Source organism: Micrasema longulum, unplaced genomic scaffold (genome assembly GCF_059751315.1).
Source record: "Micrasema longulum isolate JH-2025_06_02 unplaced genomic scaffold, ASM5975131v1 h1tg000654l, whole genome shotgun sequence".
NCBI lineage: Eukaryota > Metazoa > Arthropoda > Insecta > Trichoptera > Brachycentridae > Micrasema > Micrasema longulum.
This window is the reverse complement of record NW_028277850.1, coordinates 186,658-207,098: the sequence shown is the minus strand read 5'-3', so window position 1 is coordinate 207,098 and position 20,441 is coordinate 186,658. Positions and strand designations below refer to the sequence as shown.

Below are 20,441 nucleotides of genomic sequence, written 5' to 3'. Positions count from 1 at the left end.
ATATTCGAAGGGTAGCTTTCGTAGATTTTGGGTAGTCACAGTGGCACATGTGGCAAACACAGGCTGTTTGCTAAATTCCTGGCCCATGTGTACGTAGTTGCCGAGGGGGGAAGATGCCTATTGTTTCAATGACTTCGTATCCATTTTAAGTCTGTATTATTTAGTTTTATAATGGGTACGCAAAATTCGCGCTTAATTTAGGTAGATTCAGAAAAATAAATAAAGAGGAGGGGGGGGAAGCAAAAATAAATTTGACAATTGTTCAAAATTAAAGCGCCGTTTTGCTTGAGGGCGTTACTTTAAATAGTCAAAAACGCTTGATAAATGAACAATAGAAAGCCAAAATAAGTGCAATATGAGAATCACCAAAATGTATTGATTCCGGCTTTCAAAACTGGCCCAGAATACAGATAAATCTTATTTTATTGTTTTGAGGTTATGTTGATATTTTAATATCTTTTTCAACAATACTGTATTTTGTGTCACCTAACAAACTCTTCAAGGGCTTAAAGCATTAATATTTTGATATAAGTGTATGTTGCAAAATAAATAAATTAAATCACACTAAGTTACCTATGTATGCATTTTTTATGCACAAAGATACATCAGTTGAATGTATTTTCATAAAATATATTCAGTGATGTCTATTAATACCCGTTCTGTGGAAATTCAAGTATTGCGTATTGTAAGCCTGTCAATGACTCTGTACAAATAGTTTTTTTTTGCAGGTAGAAGCGTTTTGTAGCATAGAAGCCTTGGCATTGATGACTCTTCTCTGTCTCTCTATGTCCTGGCCATTTTTACAATCATAAGTCAAACTTTGTTGTCATGTAAAAACGTGTAACTGCTGAAGTACTAAACAAATCGCTTAAAACAATGATTCAACTGAATTAAAAAAGATAGGTAATTAACTAAAGAAAAACATTTCTATCATTTTTTCTTTGAAAGGTGATCGCCTTACGTTTCTCCTCAGAAGATAGACAAAGAGATATATTTTTTTCAATAATGTAATGAAATTCTATGGTCATGATTTATTATACCACAATATTATATATTTGAAAATAACCGGGAATCACCATTCGCCAATACCAACCAATTTATTTAATTAATATATCATTGATTATATGTACTTACATATACGTATACTTATGTACGATAGATAAGCAGTTTTTTTAACAATAGACATAATATGGCAACCTAAGTGAGCAAACAAACAATAAATTATTATAATATGTATTCGTTTTATTTCTATTGAAATTTTGTTATATGGAAAAAAAAACAAGGAAATGTATAAAATTCGGTAGAATTCCAATAGAATTCGGAAGGTTGCTCCCAAAATTGGTATAACTCGGACTTTTGATCTATGAGTCTGCCACACTATCCGCAAGACTACAATCCGGTTCAATCATATGATTGTTCGCTGAAATTAATATTTTAAATTATCAAGAAATCGAAATCTACGTAAAAGTACGTGTTTAAAGAGATAGTGCAAATTCATTGATAACATTCATACAAACTTATTGTAAAATAATTCTGTAAATAGAAGTAATTCTTTAAATTTTCCATGTACAAAAAACCTGCGAATACCTCCATGAAGTCATTGTTGAGGAATTCAAAAACGAATGTCTAGCGTCTAGCTTGCATAAAACAAAATACTGTGTGCCGTCGAAAAAAATATAGCCAGCGCTGCATTACAAATCACAACCCTCTTGGAATTTAGACTGGTCCACGAGTAGTCTTATAATACCGCTTTCCAAAACTTCTGTTTTCAATTTGCCCCTTGGAATAAAATAAGAAATAAATAAATAATCAAAATTAAGTAGGTTCTCACCATCGAGAATAATAAATATTGTCTATCACCTTATACTATTATTGTCTATTATATAACACTGACGCATGCGCTTACAATGTACGATACTCGCAAAATGACGGCTGGTATTTCTAGTCGTCCTCGGACGTTTTAGTCGGGTTAAATTTTGTTTTCTCCTCTAGGAAGCAAGAAATTTTGTGTGGCTTCTGTTACGATCATTGTTATGATTATAATCAATTGGTTTTGGAGACTAAAAAAGTAAAGATAATAACCATTCGTGTGCTCTCTATTTATTATAACTGTATATTCCAGCTAGTACAATGATACACACCTTTTAGTTCAGAACAGTAAAATGTGAAGTTATTCAAAATGATTTCTGCGTTATGTAGGTATTTTCTTATGAATGGTTGGTAAAATATTTATTATATTATTGTTTTTTTTCATAGCTGAACAGCAAAAAAGAAATAACGTAAAACTGAGTTGTTATAATCACTTTATATCCTGTATGTGTACAGTGCGTTTAACCCTAGCTCACTAACCTTATATTCGAGTAAGGGTGTAATTAATATTTCGTCTGCCAGACATCGAAAAAGAACATCAATATTCATTTAATCACTTTTATTTTAAACTTATAATATAAGAAATCAAACACTGATTTGTGTCTACTTAAAACTTTATTTTATCAATGTTTGAGTATGTCCAAATGGTTGCAGACTGGCTGGATCTCCTCCTTAGGGAGTTATTCATATTTAAATTTATTTCAACAGGGAGGGAAAAACATTTTTGAGAAGGTAATATGGAAGTCTAGGCATTTTAAAGGTTTCAGCTCTTTTACTTCACAAAAGTCTACAGAAGGAAGAGTTGAGGAAATGTGGATTTTCAAAAATGGGCAGAATGGTGAATGTTACACAGTGTGTAAAGTGGCCACTTAAACCAGCCAATGACAGGTCATAAGCCCTGTAAATGCCTAGACTACCATTTTCCCTTCTCAAAAATGTTTTTCCCTCTCTGTTGAAATAAATTTAAGTACTTTATTTTATTTTTACAAATATAAAAACAATAATTTTGTGACAATTGTTTCGCCTTGTTAGGGCATTTTCAAAAGAATGTGAAAGTGTTTATATTTGAATTTCGGAAAAAATATAACAAAGTACCTAAGTATTTATTGACATACATGTATGCATTGTAAAATAATTAATGAAGCTTTATAGTTTTATATCTTTAGATAGTATTGTGGAAAATATATCAATAACATTATTATAGGTTGGTGTTCTTTATAATTTTAATACACGATTGAAATATTATGAATACCTAAAGTCCTTAACTATTGGTTTTCCCTGCAATTATGATTGATGTACATGCTATAGTTCATAAAATTATTTTTATTTGTTACTTAAGTATCTTGAACTATATATAACTATATAAGGACATTCAATCCATCTAATCTTCACATTCGTTTGAAAATGCCCTAACAAGGCGAAACAATTGTCACGAAATTTTTGTTTTTATGTTTGTAAAAATAAAATAAAGTAAAATAAAAAAAAACAACTTTGTTTTTAACCACTAATTTTTATTTTCCACTGACCGGTTTCAAAGCAAACAAGCTTCTTCGTCAAGGTTTACGTAACTAATGAATTGATTCCTTTTTTATTTTTATCATGTTCACTAAATACTACACGTGGACCCAATAAATCAAGTCGTTTTTTCTTTACACGGGTGGTAATTTGATATCATTATTTTCGAAGTTAGACAGGAGAGGACTAAAAGAAATATTATTTTGGCATTTAGTGAACATGATAAAAATAAAAAAGGAATCAATGCATTAGTTACGTAAACCTTGACGAAGAAGCTTGTTTGCTTTGAAACCGGTAGGTGGAAAATAAAAAATAGTGGTTAAAAACAAAGTTGTTTTTATTTATTTTATTATAATGAATAACCACAAAGTTAGCGCTCCAAATATAAACTTTATAAAATAAAGTGTTAAGTAGATTCAAATCAGTGTTTAATTTCTTATATTATAAGTTTAAATATAGAGCTCTACAAAATATACACCAAATCAATCAATAAACCTATATTTTTATAACAAATTACCTTACATAGCAATCTTAATTTTCAGGCCATCAAATAATAAAGATATTTTTGGAATTAACTTACATGGTAAAGCTGCTGCACATAGAAACAGTGTGTTCGCCACAAATGGGTCTTATGCAGCCCTTGCAGAAGTATTTCGTCATGCGACGTTTTCGGCGGAGCAAAAGCTGTATTTTTTTCGCTTACTCGATAGTTATACTTGTTACTTGACTACTGCCTTCTTCACCATGTTCAATTATGTAAAAATATAAGTTATAAAGGTCTATGAAATACTGTCCAGTAAAAAAAATATTTTTTTGCTAATTATTAGTACCTAGTGTATGGATGGGTGCACGTGAATTGATTTGGGGTTAAATGAGAAAGATGGATTACAATTGAAGTTATTTATCGAGTAGATACACACGAGTTACATCCTTACAATTTTGTACAGAAGGAATTTACAATAGCGAACACTGGCCAGGAGCTGGTGGACGAGCGACACGAAATGCCAAGATGGAATGTGCATATTCTTTTGCTGCACGACGTTTAATTACTTGTCCGAGCTGACGTTCCGCCAGGTTACGCGTTGCGGGCTAAAACGCTGTTCGGCCCTGTCAACTTTACGGCTTGATGGTGATGACCCCCACAATAGAATAAAAAATACTTTTAAATTTGTTATTTTGAATTCCCGTAAAAACACTGAATTCATTGGCCACGCCCCTAATACGACACGATTCATGTTTATTTGTTTGTGGCCGTTGAAATTTGTGTAAAATAATATCACGAATCTTGACGTCACAACAACCAAGTCCAAACACGTCGCGTTTTTCTACGAACGTATTTTTATTGAATTTCTTTTTTGACGAAAACATTTCTCCACAGTATCCGTATTGATTTTGAAAATACAATAATTATTCCATTTTATATATTTTTATCGGTATTCGTAGTATGTGATATTTCTCTATTAATAACAACGTTTCTTCCTCTAATAGAGTGAAAACTCGTGTTTAGAGAGGGAGTTCGTTTTACATATGGGTATTATATATTTATTTACATTTCAATTTTACTATCTAAAACAAATTCCTTAAAATGAGATATTATATTCTAAAAGAAGGATAAAAAAGTTACAGAACTACCAACGCTTCGTCTGTCCGACGACGATTACGTGATATATCCCGATCTGATTACCGTGCGTCCGCAATCGATGCGTGTGGGTAACAATTTCACTATTTACGAAGGTACCAGATGTGGGGAAGGAGGCGGGCGGAGGGAACTTATAGAAACAGGAAAAGCTCGGGGTGCCAGCAGTCTAATATACGAATGGTTAGTGATCTAGGGTTAAAGTAGTGAAAAGAGTCGACATGTCAAATGCCGAAATAATCGGTTTGCGTGCACGAGAAAATACATGAATACACATATGGGAAGTGAGATACGTATGTAAAGATGTCTTGGTGAAGCGTTATATTATCTCCCCCTCTTTGCGTAAACGGCATAATGTTTAGTTGTCAGTGCCGTTCTTTTTATCTGATCTGACACACCTATTTGAAAATAAATGGTTCGTTTTAAAAATTCCTTATAATTTTTTTAACTCGCACGCTGTGGATAGTTATAAAAGATTACTGGCCCGCGTCAATGTATTAGTTTTGTACCTATGTGTATGTGACAGTTGATATTAATTTTTATTGTTCCAAAAATAAATAAATTTTGCATGTTTGCCACTGAAAACTTCTGTACATTTGGTTATTTTGTTTTTACGATTATGTTTTTTAATCTTCATTAAAGTCATAAACCGATTCAAATAAAAGCGTATAGGAGCTAGAATGCCACGTGTCTTACAGCTACAGAGCGCATGAACGGTTGGTATTCTAGCCCATTATTTAACTTTTTTTTAGGATATTCGAGTGAAAGTCATAACTAAAGAATAGTTTAAAATAAAAATGGAGCTCGTTCAAGTTAGTAAAAAGTCTAAATCGAAAACCCACAACGTAAACGAATATATTAAACATACCTCTGAAGATGATTCGTATCCAAGTAATGTAGAAAGCTCACTTGTTGCTAACGCGAAAGCTGAACCTGGAATCGGCAATACAGAAAGTGGTATTCTTTTAACGGGGGAAGAGCCACCATGTCTTGATATTGAGCCTAATCTTTCTAAAATTAAGGTTGAACCGTGGACTGGCTATGCAGATGATGTTTACCATACTGAGGAAGAAGTATCACATTCGGATAGATGTACAGAGCCAGTTATTGCTCCCTCCGCGGACAAACTCCGTACTAAATATTTAAAAAATGAAATTCTTCATATCAGGGAAGCGATACCATGTGGCGATAGAAGCGTGGACCTAGGTGTCTCTACCGTAAAAGCTGAACCGGGTACAGGTGGTGTAGAAGGAGATATTTTCCATACTCAGGAAGGGACGATAGGTCCTGTTAAAAGCGTAGAGCCATGTGTTGCTACCGTAAAGGCTGAACTTGGAACCTGTACTAAATATCAGGATGGTGTAAATGATGATATAGTGACCTTTACAAAAGCTGATGTTCAGTACCCTGATTTAAAACAAGAATTGCAATCCATTTGCAAAACTGAGGATGATGGTAAGTTTTACTAACGCCACTATAATTTTCATAGATTTTTAAAATATTGTTTTTTTTATTTATTAAATTGGCCTCTAGGTGTAGTAGTCAACGCGTTTGCTTACCATACAAGAGATCTAGGGTTCGATTCCCGACATGGTTGACACAATTTTTTTATTTTAAAATACGTTTTTAAACAAGAATATTTCATAGTCCCTCGACTACCTTCATGTAACAAAAATGATCAAGATACAATGCGAATGGTTTACCAATGTAGTTCCCTATGAACCGTTGGGTGCGGAAAGAATATGACGATTGGTCAACATTACGTTTACTTGATTTTACTATTTATTGTTTTACACCACAACAGGCCAAAGTCCCTATTACAGTACAGAACATCCAGACTTGAGAAAATATTATTCATTTTTGTGTTCTCAACGGGAATCGAACCGCCATTTTTATTTATTTATTGTGGATAACTTATATAGCGCCATTTTCGTAATAAAATACCTCAAGGGCGCTTTACATGGTGATTCTATTGTTAAGTTAATTTAATTGAAGCTTTTAAATTTGTAATTTAATTAAAATAATTTATTTTGTTGTCACGTGCTACGGATTTATTCGAATGATTTAGAGAACAAGTGGGTTTTAAGTTTTTTAAGCCATGCCATGTAGTAACCGTGTAAAAAGAGGTTCCGGTTATCATATTTTCAAAATATTATCTGCCTCTGCTGAGATAATCATGAAATTTGATAAAATCTTCACCTCATCTTTTTTAGGTCTTCGAAGAAGCAGAAGTAAACCTCAAAACAGCGATTGCTCATCGTCTGTTTCCCGAAGGTCGAATCTCTCAAAATGTTCTTACAAAGAGTCATCAGACAACACAACCAATACTGCAGAGAAACCACAGTCTTCCCCACAATTTAATGTAAATTGTTCAAATGAGGATAATTTAGGCGCCCATACACAAACTCTCACTGATAATAAACTATTCGATTGTTCAGAATGTAAATTTACACGTTCACAACAAAGGTATTTAAAAGCCCACGTAAAAATGCATATTATCGAAAAACCCCTTTCCTGTTCTGAGTGTAAATACACTTGTAGACGAAACGGTTATTTAACATTACATATGAAAATCCATACTGCTGAGAAATCGTTTTCATGTTCAGAGTGTGAGTATAAATGTTTAAGGAAAAGCGATTTGATAAAACATGTTTTCCTTCATACTGGTAAAAAGCCATTTTCGTGTCGAGAATGTAAATATGCATTTTCACAAATTAGTAGTCTGAAAAGACACATGCTCACTCATTCTGTTGAGAAGCCGTTTTCATGTTTAAAGTGTGAATACTCTTGTTCACAAAAGAGATCATTAAAATTACACATGAATTCTCATTCTGGTAAGAAACCGTTTTCGTGTTTGGAGTGTGAATATACTTGTTCGCTAAAGAGTCGTTTGAAACAGCACTTTCTCACCCATACAGGTGAGAAGCCATTTTCATGTTCAGAATGTAAATACACGTGTTTACGGAAAGGGGATTTAGAGAGACACACTCTCACCCATACTGGTGAAAAGCCATTTTCATGTTTAAAGTGCGAAAAAATATTTTCACAAATCAGTCATTTGAAAACACACATTCTAACTCACACCGCTGAAAAACCCTTTTCGTGTTCAGAATGTGAATATACCTGTTACCGAATTGAATATTTAAAAAAACATAGCATAACTCACAAGCATAATTAATATTTTCGTATTTTTATTCGAATATTTATACGAAATTTCTTTAAATAATTACTTTCAATAAATGTGTAAAAACGATACATGGGAATAAACTAATGTTAGTAAATATTCATTATATAATTTTTACTATAATTTTCTGGCCCCTAAGCTTTACAACTTTTAAGCATAGATATATCGGTAAACAAAATGAAAACAATCTTTTTAAAACTCTAGTCCATAAACGGATTACTAAAAGGACTAGACAGGAAGCTGAAGAATATGTTTCATATATCAGAATATAATTTATATTTCTTGAAAGTCCTTTCTCATTTTATTAATGTAGGTATTAAAAAAAATCTTTTTTCATATTTCTTTTGAATTTTTACACCTATAATATTTTGATGTGACCCGACAATTGATGTGAAAGTATGCAGGGACTATTATGTATAAAATAAATAATACACTGACACTCCGGAACGTGCCTGTGGGCCAGTTAAGCGGCTACATCCATAAATAAAAAGGAAATGATATTGAATGTACCTATTGTATAAACATTAACATTGTATAAACATCATAAATAAATAAATATCCAGCCATAGGGCTTCATAGCGACTTATACTCTAAAGTAAGAGAGCAATCTCTGTAACAACTGGCTATCTGAGAAATTTAGTGTGGCGCAATAAACATATTTATTTATTTATTTGACCGACTTATGCAGTCCATTCTAACGATGGTAAATACAATTTCTTGTAATAAATACAGGCACTAATAAAATAAAATACAATTAAATAAAATTAAAGCTAGGACAAAAAAAAATTTACTACATTAAGACCAAATCCGGTCTATCTTAGTGAATCTTTAAATCTATAAAGACTTACATCAAAAAAGTCCAGATCTTGTCTCGAGTTTACAATACGACACAATCGGGACATTGGTGCATGCAAGCCATAGTTCGTGCTGTGTTGATCGAGGAACAACACATTATTATTTCGCAACCGGCGGATCGGAACATTAAATGCCACTTGTTCCGGTAACGATGGTACATCAATTAAGCCATTCAGCGAATTAAACATAAATATGGAGTCAATGTTATTTATATGCGAATAGATAGCAAAGTCCGCATATTCAAGACATGCGTTAGGCCAATAATGACTTACAGTGTGGAAACAAAAGCAGGTAAAACAAGATTAAGAAACCCGAGAACAGCGGAGATGAAAACTCTCAGATCCATTGCAGGTAGAACCCTCTGGTATAGAATTAGAAACTCCGTCATAAGACAAACCTGCAAAACTGAGGATATTGTGCAATGGAGCAAGAAGAGGAGGCGGTTCTGGCGGGACTATGAAAATATAGCGAAAGACGAAAGACTCGTCCCGTGGTGTTGCAAACGAGATCCCCACAGGCCAACGTCCACCTAGAAGACCACCAAAAAGTTGGAGAGATAGCTGGTTATAAGTTTCCCAGGAGTGGAGAACCGAAAAACAGATCCTGGGTCTAAGACGGTGGAAGAAAAAAAAAGTTGTTAATTAAATAAATTAATATATATTATCACTTGTATTTTATTGAATAAATTAAGTATTTGAATAGTATTGAGCCATGGTATATATAAGTCAAGTGCTGGATCCTTAATAAAGAAGATTTGGTTCACATGCGGGTTCGGACTTCGGGTATACCGAGGAACAATATAGAATAGATCGTATTATGTATTTTTGTGTATTTTTATTGCTCGTTATATCGGTGTATAATGTGCGCAGCGGAGTCTACTACCGACTAAAGGTTAAAACGCACTAGGGCGGCACTGCGCTGCGCGTCGTGGCAACATGGAATGTTATTTTCGCTGTTTTGTATCAAACAAACACCACTATAGCTGGGCTACACTTCGCGGCATTCCAAAAAAAGTTTTGTCGCCCGGCGCAGCCGTAGTGCGGTTCGACCTTTATAAGGGGATAGTTATTACGTTTTTCAGCTGCTGGTTTTTGGGTAATGTTATAAATATTGATTTTTACCAATATTGGGGGATAATCCCTGGTATATTATAAATTTCTTTACTCTTATTCTATTCTACAGTCAGTTCTTTTAGTTTTTTATGCAGATTAAATGCATTGTACATTTATTTTTTAAATTAAATTTTATATTTATTCAATAAAGTGTCGAATTACATTTTGCTTTATAATAATAATCATGGATAACTTATATAGAGCGAATTCAGTAATATAATACCTCAAGGGCGCTTTACAAAGTGTTTATATAAAGATATACATTTAGTTTTTACCTTTTTATTTTAAGAAAAATAATGTACTTTGTCACCACATGCTAAGAATTTATTCAAATGATTTAGAGAACAAGTGGGTTTTAAGTTTCTTCCGAAACATCACTTCACTCTTACAGTTTCGGACCTCTGCTGGGAGAGCATTCCATGCCATAGGGCCTGCGACCGCAATGCGCGTTCGCCAAATTTAGTACGCTGTTTGCGTAGAGGTATAATAACTTTTCCTTTCGACGTTGATGTAGCTGATCTAAGCTAGATAGATTATATATGTATATATAAATAAAGACAAAACATAAAAATAAGTAGGTACGTAATTTTATGTTTTTGAAAAATGAAGTTTTAGGCAAAAAAATTAAGTTTACAGTAAGTATTATTTAAGTGTAGGTAAGTAAAATACAAAAAGTCAAAGTTATTTTTACAGCATTCGAATAATGCAAGCATATAATTAACAAAAGTCCAGAAGGAGTGAAGAATCATATTTGATTTCCATTTTCGTGTCCGGATTGTAAATATGCATTTTCACAAATTAGTAGTCTGAAAAGACACGTGCTCACTCATACTGTTGAAAAACCATTTTCATGTTTAGAGCATGAATACAAATGAAATCATTAAAATTACACACTAACTCATTCCGGCAAGAAACCGGTTTCATGTTCAGAGTGTAAATATACTTTTTCACTAAAGAGTCGTTTGAAAAAGCACTCCCTCACAATGGTGAGATACCATTTTCATGTTCAAAATGTAAATACACGTTTTTCGCGAAAATTTGTTTAAAATCACACATGATAATTCACTGTCAAAAACGTTTTTCTTGTGTAGAATATATAGTTGGATAATTTATATAGCGCCTTTTTTGTGAAAATTGAAATGTGGTTGCATCCTGTTTTTTTAAGATCCTAGCAGTATTTCTACACTTTAAAAGGACACAACACGGCATTGTTGAATTCAAATCAGGAGTTGCGTACTGAGCGACGTCTACAAAGAAACGAATGGGTCAAAACGTAAACCTACTCATTTATGAGTAGTTGAGTCGCCTTCTGTTTGATGTGCGTATGCGGTTTCTGGACTATTCTTAATTATATATGCTAAAAAGCTTAGTAAAGCTTCTATTTCTGTAATAATAATTATAAGGGAAATTACCTTAGGGTGTCTCTTTTGATAGTGAAGATCATTCCATCGCGCATCGTAGCGAATATAAGCTTGGAGATTATAACCTTTTTATACTGCGTTTACCCCTTCGGAATCGTCACCTGGCCTGTCACTCAGTACGCGGAATGGCGGCCATTTTAGAATTATTCCAGGTATGTAGATAATGTTGCCAGACTAAAGGAAAGCCTATTATGGGCCTGCCACACACTCGACGAGTGGCATGGGAAGTAGCGAGGAAAGGAGGCAGAGACGTAGTGTGGCAACATTACTCGTCATGCCGCTCGTCATGCTCCTCGTCGTGCCCATCGCTCCCTATTTTCTCGGTTTTTTGAGAGCGAGTCAAAGGGCCGGCAATATGAGCGCGAGTGGGGCCACATAATCGCGCGGTCACGTTACGCATCGAGCGCTCACACAAGACGCGCACGTCATATTTAAATGATGTATATTTCTTTGTATGACATTTTTTTTGACTATTTTTTGTAATTTTTTTTTAACATTATACAGAAGAGGTGAAACAAAGTACCTATTAAAAAAATAAAGGATACTTACATTTAAATGAAATACATATTAATGAAATACATATTAACTGTACAAATAGCAAACAAAAATCCTGCAAAGGCATGGCCTGTTCGTGGGTATACAAGAAATGTTTATGAATTTTTGCTCCTATAATAAATAGACAGATATAATATTTTTGTGTTGTAAAAGAAAGAGAAAAGAAAATATTCTGTTAAAGACCATAAGGTACTTTTTTATTTTATAGTAATTAAAAAAGGAAATAAAAAAATATATAAAAAACATAAAAATATTAGCAGTATTAAAAATGCATAGCGCGCACGCTGTCACAGTTTCATCGTCCATTGTATAGAAAGACAAATGACAAGTGCGGAACGTCGCGATTAATTGCGCGAGTTGAGCAGTGTGTGGGCGTAGAGGGCAACATCGGGCGAGAGGGCGGCAGCGCGAGGGGCATGGGCACGAGCAGCGCAAGGAGCATAGTGTGGCGGGGCTATTAGGCTTTTTTATTTATTCTGGATGACTTCTATAGTGCCATTTTCTTACAATAAACATCCCAACACGTATTGCGGCTACAGAACGCATAGGCGGTTGGGATTCAATCCCCCGTTTTCAATTATATGACATTTTAATAGCATACAGAAGCTAGATTGCAACGCGTTTTGTAGCTACGGAGCGCACGGACGGTTAGAAATCCAGCCTTCATTTATGTTTTACAAATAACGTGACTGGCGTGTTTTTAACAAAATCAAATATGAATTCTAGAAAACATTATATCCTGCAGCTACAGAGCGCATGAACAGTTAGAAATCTAGACCCTATTTTTTATTGTTGAAGTTTATGTAAATTCACTTATTAGCTAAAATCATGTAACGGGACACATCGGTCTGATATTCGATATTAGTATAAAACACCAGCTTTCGCATATATTACATGCGTTTATGGGTAGGACCTGCTATTCGACTCCTGTGCAGTCAAAAATATCTTCTTTCTCTTTCTTACATATTGTACTAACGTTCCCAATACTAGAAGTTAAAAATCAAAATTCTGTTTAATTAAACATTTATTTAAAAATTCCAATTTTTTTTTTTTTTTTTTTTCTAAAAAAAGAAATATTTGCGTTCTTATGATTTACTCAAATATTTAATTTTGAGGGCCATTCTCAACGAGTTGTAAATAACTCACTATTAGAAAATGGAATCAAGTTGGGGTAGAGTGGGATTCGAACCACGGACCTTTGGTCTGTGAGTCCGAGACACTAGCCACGGGACCACAACCCGACTAATTGTTGCCCTCTGTTGCGTATGTACGCGCGACATCTGTTTAATTTCCACTGTAGTAGTGCGTAAACGCATTTATTTCTTAATTTTAAGAAAAGCCGCATCAATTTGTCTAAATCTAAATCGTCCCGAGTTTCGAATTCCGTGGCGTATACGAGCTCTTTGGCACGTCACCAGGCGTAAAAATCCAATGGAGTTAGGTCTGGAGAACGCAGAGCCATGAATAAGGCCATTCCTCCCAATCTACGAATTTGGGAAAGCGTCATTTAGGTACTCCCTAGCGGTTAATCGCCAATGTACCAGACAACCATCATTTTGGAAAACAACGAACCTGTCTTCATTAAAAATCAGCACCTCTTCTAACAACTCGGGTAAGTTGATCATCAAAAACTCCCAATCCCCAGGATTGAGACTGCAAAGAAAGGTGATCAGGCAAGTTATGTGGTCTGATCACATGCCTTCCAATCACTACTGCCCAAACGTTTACACTAAATCGTCTTTGGAATGACCTGTCTTTTTACACGTTTTGATCCTTTGGGGCCCTGTGGTGAAGATTATGTAAATTTAAGATTCCTTCTTTTGTGAACGTTGACTCGTCTGTCCAAAGAATACTTTTTAAAAAGTCTGGATCACAGATTACAGATATCTGTCTGGATCATCCACATCTGCATGTAATAAATGACGACAAAACTGAATACGTAGGTACGGAGGAAGAAATTAGACGAAGATGTCGCGCATGCATACACAACAGAGAGCAACAATTGTAATTTTTAAATAAATGTTTAATTAAACAGACTTTTAATTTTTAATTTCTAGTCTTAGGAACGTTAGTACCATATGTAAGAAAGAGGTAAAATATGTTTTTTACTGCACAGTAGTCGAATAGCAGTTCCTACCCATTAAAGAATGTACTTTATGCGAAAACTGGTGTTTTAAAGTAATATCGAATATCAGACAGATGTGTCCCGTTACATGATTTTAGCTAATTAATGAAGTTATTAAAAGGTTTTTATGGTATATTGCACACCGTTGCAAAGAAGATAAACTACAGAACTTTTGCATAGACTTCGTGGTCTGCTTCCTCACTCTGTTTGTTTGCCGTCTATTACGCTATGATACATTCTCACCTATCCTATTTATGCTGTATTTGGGTTTCGCTAACAAAAACCAGATCTCTGAGATTCAAGTTCTTCAAAACCGAGCTCTGAGAAGCATTCTTGGTTTGAAATGGGATTCCCATGTCAAGGATATTTATCGTAACACAAAAATACTTCCTTTCAAGGTAATGGCACTGTATGACATCACTAACACTATTTCAAACATCATAAACTTTTCTGCTCACACAAATTTAAAACTTACATGTAATCATGAAATTCACAACTATAATACACGACATGAAAAAAATCTTCACATTTCTAAATTTTGTTCCACGAAGTTCGGCAAAAAGTCTCTGGAATACATTGGTCGTATACAATTTAATAAACTGCCTGATGACCTTAAAAATGAAATGTCGAGTGGTAAATCTCAAAGACCAGAAATGAAGACCTATTTCTTGAATCTTTTTGAAAGTGATAGTTTTTAGCTCAGTTTCTGTGAATAGTCTATATATTGTGTTTTAGGTTTAAATGTTTTTCTTTTCTTTTTTAATATTAAGTTCACAGAATGTTTAAATGTTTTTATTTTCTTTTTTAATATTAATTTCACAGAATGTTTAAATGCTTTTCTTTTCTTTTTGAATATTAAGTTCACAGATTGTTTGAATGTTTTTATTTTCTTCTTTAATATTAAGTTCACAGATTGTTTAAATGTTTTCTTTCCTTTTTTAATATTAAGTTCATAGATTGTTAAAATTTGTTTAAAGTTTTATTGTTTAAATGTATACTATGTATTGTTACAAGAAATGTACTATTTTTTTATGTACCGTCCCAAATGAGTTTTTTCGTACAACTCCTGGGAATATAATATCATGATATTCATGTCTTATATGTTTTATTAATAAATAAAAAATAAAAAAAATAAAAAAAGAATTCGAAGATCATGATCACTTTTAGTTTTTTTTTAAAATTGCAATTGAAATTAGAGTTTTAAGTTTATGTTTACCACTTTCAAAAACTTTGCGAGTTATTAAAAAAAAAACTAGACATTACTGGCACATAATTTTTAATTAGTAAAACCATACAAAAGTGCACATTAAAGCTAAAATAAAACTTGTATACTATACCCAAAACATTTTTTAAATTTTAATGATTAATTTTCGGATTTTCAATAGGTACTTAGTAAAAAAAAATTGAAATAAAAAATACGTTTGGCCGATAATTTTTTTCTGGGACTGATGAGATAGCAAACGATCTCTCCTTTCAGCCAATTCAATTTGGCAAACGATGCGCCAAACCCCTGTATATTAAACTCTTATGTGGTAAAAAAATTAGTGTTTTATTTAAATAAATTCACATTTTACAACAGAGATGAAGAACATTTAAGAGAAGGTAATATGGAAGTCTAGGCATCTACAGGGCTTATGACCTGTCAATGGCTGGTTTAAGTGGCCACTTTACACACTGTGTAACATTCACCATTCTGCCTATATTTGAACATCTATATTCCTTCCTCTGTTGATGTTTGTGAAGTTAAAGAGCTGATTGAACTGTTCTTCATCTCTGTTGTAAAATGTTAATATAAACAGCTCCCCAGGGAGTTGAATCCAGTCCTTGTCTACAAAAATTTGGACAAACTCAAAATATGTTGTAAATAAATTCACTTTGAGTAAAAGTGTAGTTCCAATTTAATTTTACGAATACATTAATATTTACATTCTAAATATGAAGGTTGTTTCTCGCTAGTATGCGTTAGAATGTGTTGTTGTAATTGAATTTTACGAATACATGTATATTTACACTCTAAACATGAAAAAGGTTTTTTACGAATATGAGTAAGAACGTGTCTTTTTAATTGACCTTTACGAACACATGAATATTTACACTCTGAGCATAAAAACGGTTTCTCATCACTATGAATAAGAGTGTGCTTCTTCAAATCATCTTTATGAATACATGAATATTTACACTCTGAACACAAAAAGGTTTTCACACCAGCATGGTTGAGAATGTGTCTTTTCAAATGACTTCTACGAATACATGAATATTTACACACTGAACATGAAAACGGCTTCTTACTATTGTGCGTTAGAATGTGTTGTTGCAATTGAGATTTACGAACACATGAATATTTACACTCCGAACATGAAAATGGTTTTTCGCCAGTATGAGTGAGAATGTGCATTTTCACACGACTAATCCGTGAACATGTATATTTACACTCTGAACATGAAAACGATTTCATATAAGCATGAGTGAGAATGTAGGGTTTTAATTTACCCTTATTTAAACATTGTGACGAAAAGTGCGATTTTTCTACAGTATTAGTTGTGTTGTGTAAAACATGCAATGAACTTGTATTACTCTCTTCGGGATATTTAGGCTGATTTTTTCCGCTGCTTCTAGGATCTAAAAAGAAAAACAAAACATTTCAACAGATTATCCCACTGAATATATTTAGACTAAAATCAGGAACTTATTTGATTTGAAACAAGTCTTTTGGCAATGAAGTACAAATGCTTAAATGTAACAAGGGTAAAATAAGGAATCGACTACTTGACCAAGAATCATTATATTAATGGTGAATAAAATAATATGAATTGATGTATATAAGAAAAATGTTCTGATGTAATAATTCTTTTTTCAATTAATCAAATTCATCATTAGAAAAATCTTCCTGTGTTTTACTTCGACAGTCATTGTGTAGATAAATATAAATATTTATTTTTAAGTAGGATTAACTTTACATAGGTAAATCTCCAAGACAAGACACAAAAAATGGCTTGGTGGGTTTTTATATTTACTATTAATATTTATTTTATGAATCATTATCTCATGTCTAGGTAGGCACTCACAAATTTCAATACATAAATTGAAAACCGAGATGGAAAGACCAAGAAATATATAAAAAGGAGAGTGAGTGCCGGAAACAGCGTGAACGGTGCACTGAAATCTACTTTGGCAAACAAATGTTTATCGCAGGAGGCTAAACTAGCAGTTCACAATGGAGTTATAGTGCCAACTCTAATGTATGGGAGCGAACTATGGAATTGGAAAAATGATTATGAAAGTGGGTTAAATGCTGTCGAAATGCGATCCTTCGGGCGAATGTGTAGTAAAACGATAATATTAATAATATTTGGCGATGTATGATAGGTGCGCAAATGTAGAGATCCGTGAACTGTGTAAAGCTGAGACGTGCATTATCGACAGAATCAAGAAAAGGGTGATGCGTTGGTTTGGACATGAAGAGCGAATGGACAGCGAAAGAACGGCTAAAATGATCTACGATGCGAGTGCTGATGGGTGCAGAAAACGAGGAAGACCGAGAAAGACATAGTTCGATCGAGTTTATCAAATACCTACTTGAAGATGGACATGTCAAGAGAAGGAATAATCGGCGTGCGTGAATGAGAAGATGTATGAATGTAGGGGAAGCGAGGTCTGTATGCAAGGATAGAGTGATATGGCGTTCTATCCTCTCTGCCTACCCCTACAGAGAAACGGAGTGATAGTTTGTTTGTTTTGTTTGAAAACGCCTAACGGGCGGCTTATTCCCTTATTCATATTAAGAAAAGCATAGCAAGATCTATTCATATTATTTTTTTTTTAAACACTAAACTAACCAATGCAACGAATGCCAATCTGAAAAGTAGAATTAATGAACCTTTAGTGTTGTGCGAAGATTCCAAATATTCTTGTTTTATATCAGGATAATCAACGTCAATTTCCTTAAAGGTCAGTACATCATTGTCTTTTAAATTCTGTTCTTTATAACTGGTCCCCGGTTTAGCCTTCACGATAACAAAATCTAGCTCCTCGGCTCTGTAGTGATATAGCGGTACTTCTCCAGTATGGAGAATATCTCCTTGTACATCGCTGGTCCCCGGTTCAGCCTTCACAGTAGCAAAAGCCAGCGCCTCGCTTGTGTGGGGATATTGCGGTACTTCTGTGGGATGGAGAATATCTCTTTGTGCATCGTTAGCCCCCGGTTCAGCCTTGACGGTGGCGAAATCTGATCCCTCGTTTCTGTAGGGATATAGCGGTACTTCTCGAGATTCAGCTTTAACAGTCATGGAAGCGAATTCCATAATCGCGTACTTAAGGATAGATACAAATTGAATATTCAACCTGACTATTAAACTTCTGCAATTATAAAATAGATAATTATATTAAAGTTGAAATAAAATTATGCACTTGTTAAAAAAATGCTATCTCCTGTTTGAAACTCGTGCGCTAATGTACAAGTATTGTGATTGCTCACTTCCGAGCCAATATAAAGTGTATTGTTATTTTTGTTTTTTTTTTCCAAGATAAATAAAAAATTTCGCTTTGTAGTATGACATTTTACACTATTTGCTAACTATTTCATTTTTAGTTATGCGTCAACTGATTTCGAGGTGACTCGCTCATCATCAGGACTTAAACTAACTTGATATTACTCGCGTTGCTATTTATATTATAAACTATTGTAAGGAAAGAACACAAGAATGAAAGAAAGAAGTATGAAGCAAAACGGGAATATTTTAAAATTAGAATTGGAAGTTAGCTTAATTGATGTTTTAGTATGGGAAGTCTTTAGTTAATGACTTTACTTATTTCTAATCTTTCAAGATTGCCTAAACGAAGACGAATTTTATTGAAATGTAAAGTTTGATTCTAAGACAACTTTTACTAACACATAAACAAACAGTGTTTAATATGAAGTAGGCTATTAAAACACGAGTTAGTATTGGTTAACCTGTGATTGGTCACTTTGTTTTGCCAATGCGTATTGAACCCCGAACCTTCCGTATGTGAGTCAAGCGTCTTAGCCATCACACACGAAGACCGTATATGTTTACATATATTGTGTTTTATGTATTAATGCGGGCTCATGGACCAACGTCTTGATTAGAGATAAACCACTCGTTTTATACGGACCCAAACTGGGAGCTGTCAAAATTCAAAATGGTGGCGTGGCCGTAACAACCGATTATTACCGATTATTACCGATTATTTGCCATAAGTTTCATGTTATGTCGAGTTTGAAGGAAATAGTACTATCTAAATTAAATCCAGCATGTTTATCTTGTCCAGCACATAGAGGCCATCTTTTTGATTTTATTGTCAACTTAGTATTACGATTATATATTTTTTCTTGGTGTAAACAAATGAACTTTCTATTAACTGGGCGAAAAAAATTAGAGTCTTGCATTGTTGATCCTCTCAAATTACAAGCTAGAAAGTCTTATAATAAAAGACTTAAGAATAAGAAGCGCAGACAATAAAGTAGATACATGCATACCCTTTTCTTCTTACCTGCCATATAAGCACTTCATTTCATTACTTAATAAGCTTATAAGTGCTTCCTTCTTGTTTTATTCCTAAGCAGCAGCCTAGAAATGTCAATGTGAAATAAAATAAATTATCCACCATTAATAATATTTTTTTGTTTCAGAATGGTGATTGTTGATGCCATGGCTCTTAATCTGCACGAAGAAAATATTTTTCATCCAGGAATAGCAGGGATCCAATGCTGATCACAATGCTGCACAATTTTTAAATAATACTCAATTGTTATTTTTGATAATCCAATATACTAACTACACATGTATATAATATTATTTTACAAGTGTCAGTTTTCTTTCTCGATTCTTTCTGACGTATATAATAGAATCGAGCGATTTATTTTAACAGTAAAATAAAACTATTAAAAATGTTTTTAAAATTTTTTATTTATGTATTCCTATTCCATAATAAATTTATTGTGCAATATCAATATAAAATTGTTTTTTTAAATACAAGACAGAAAGATTAAATTGCGTGCTAATACTTGTATTTAATTAAGCAATTTTGTATTGATATTGTACAATAAATATCAATATATAATGCAACGCAGTGATTTGAATTTTCGCGCCATCGTCAAGCTTCTTGTATGCCACACTAGACAGCGCTGCGATCGACGCCAAAAGTACTT

At 33.5% G+C, this 20,441-nt stretch overlaps 2 protein-coding genes across 6 annotated transcripts; one reads left to right on the top strand and one right to left on the bottom strand.

Annotated features, from left to right (window-relative positions):
- The first annotated feature begins 1,889 nt into the window (after positions 1–1,889).
- Positions 1,890–9,673, top strand: LOC148279882 (uncharacterized). Of its 5 annotated transcripts, none has more exons than XM_088229255.1 (3): positions 1,926–2,195; positions 5,773–6,475; positions 7,234–9,673. In XM_088229255.1, the coding sequence occupies exons 2-3, from the start codon at positions 5,818–5,820 to the stop codon at positions 8,196–8,198; spliced, it is 1,623 nt and encodes a 540-aa protein (XP_088085381.1). In that variant the 5' UTR covers positions 1,926–2,195; positions 5,773–5,817; the 3' UTR covers positions 8,199–9,673. The 5 variants fall into 5 exon arrangements, 2 of the variants coding, with proteins under 2 accessions (XP_088085381.1, XP_088085380.1); XM_088229254.1 differs by having other exon boundaries at positions 1,926–2,216; XR_015822758.1 differs by lacking the exons at positions 5,773–6,475; positions 7,234–9,673 and adding an exon at positions 3,927–5,605 and having other exon boundaries at positions 1,890–2,195.
- A 5,858-nt stretch (positions 9,674–15,531) lies between these two features.
- Positions 15,532–19,435, bottom strand: LOC148279881 (uncharacterized). Its single transcript, XM_088229259.1, has 3 exons — positions 19,224–19,435; positions 18,150–18,628; positions 15,532–16,891 (listed from the first exon to the last, which is right to left on the bottom strand). Exons 1-3 carry the CDS (start codon positions 19,298–19,300, stop codon positions 16,188–16,190), a joined length of 1,260 nt encoding a protein of 419 aa, XP_088085385.1. The 5' UTR covers positions 19,301–19,435; the 3' UTR covers positions 15,532–16,187.
- Between the last annotated feature and the right edge of the window lie 1,006 nt (positions 19,436–20,441).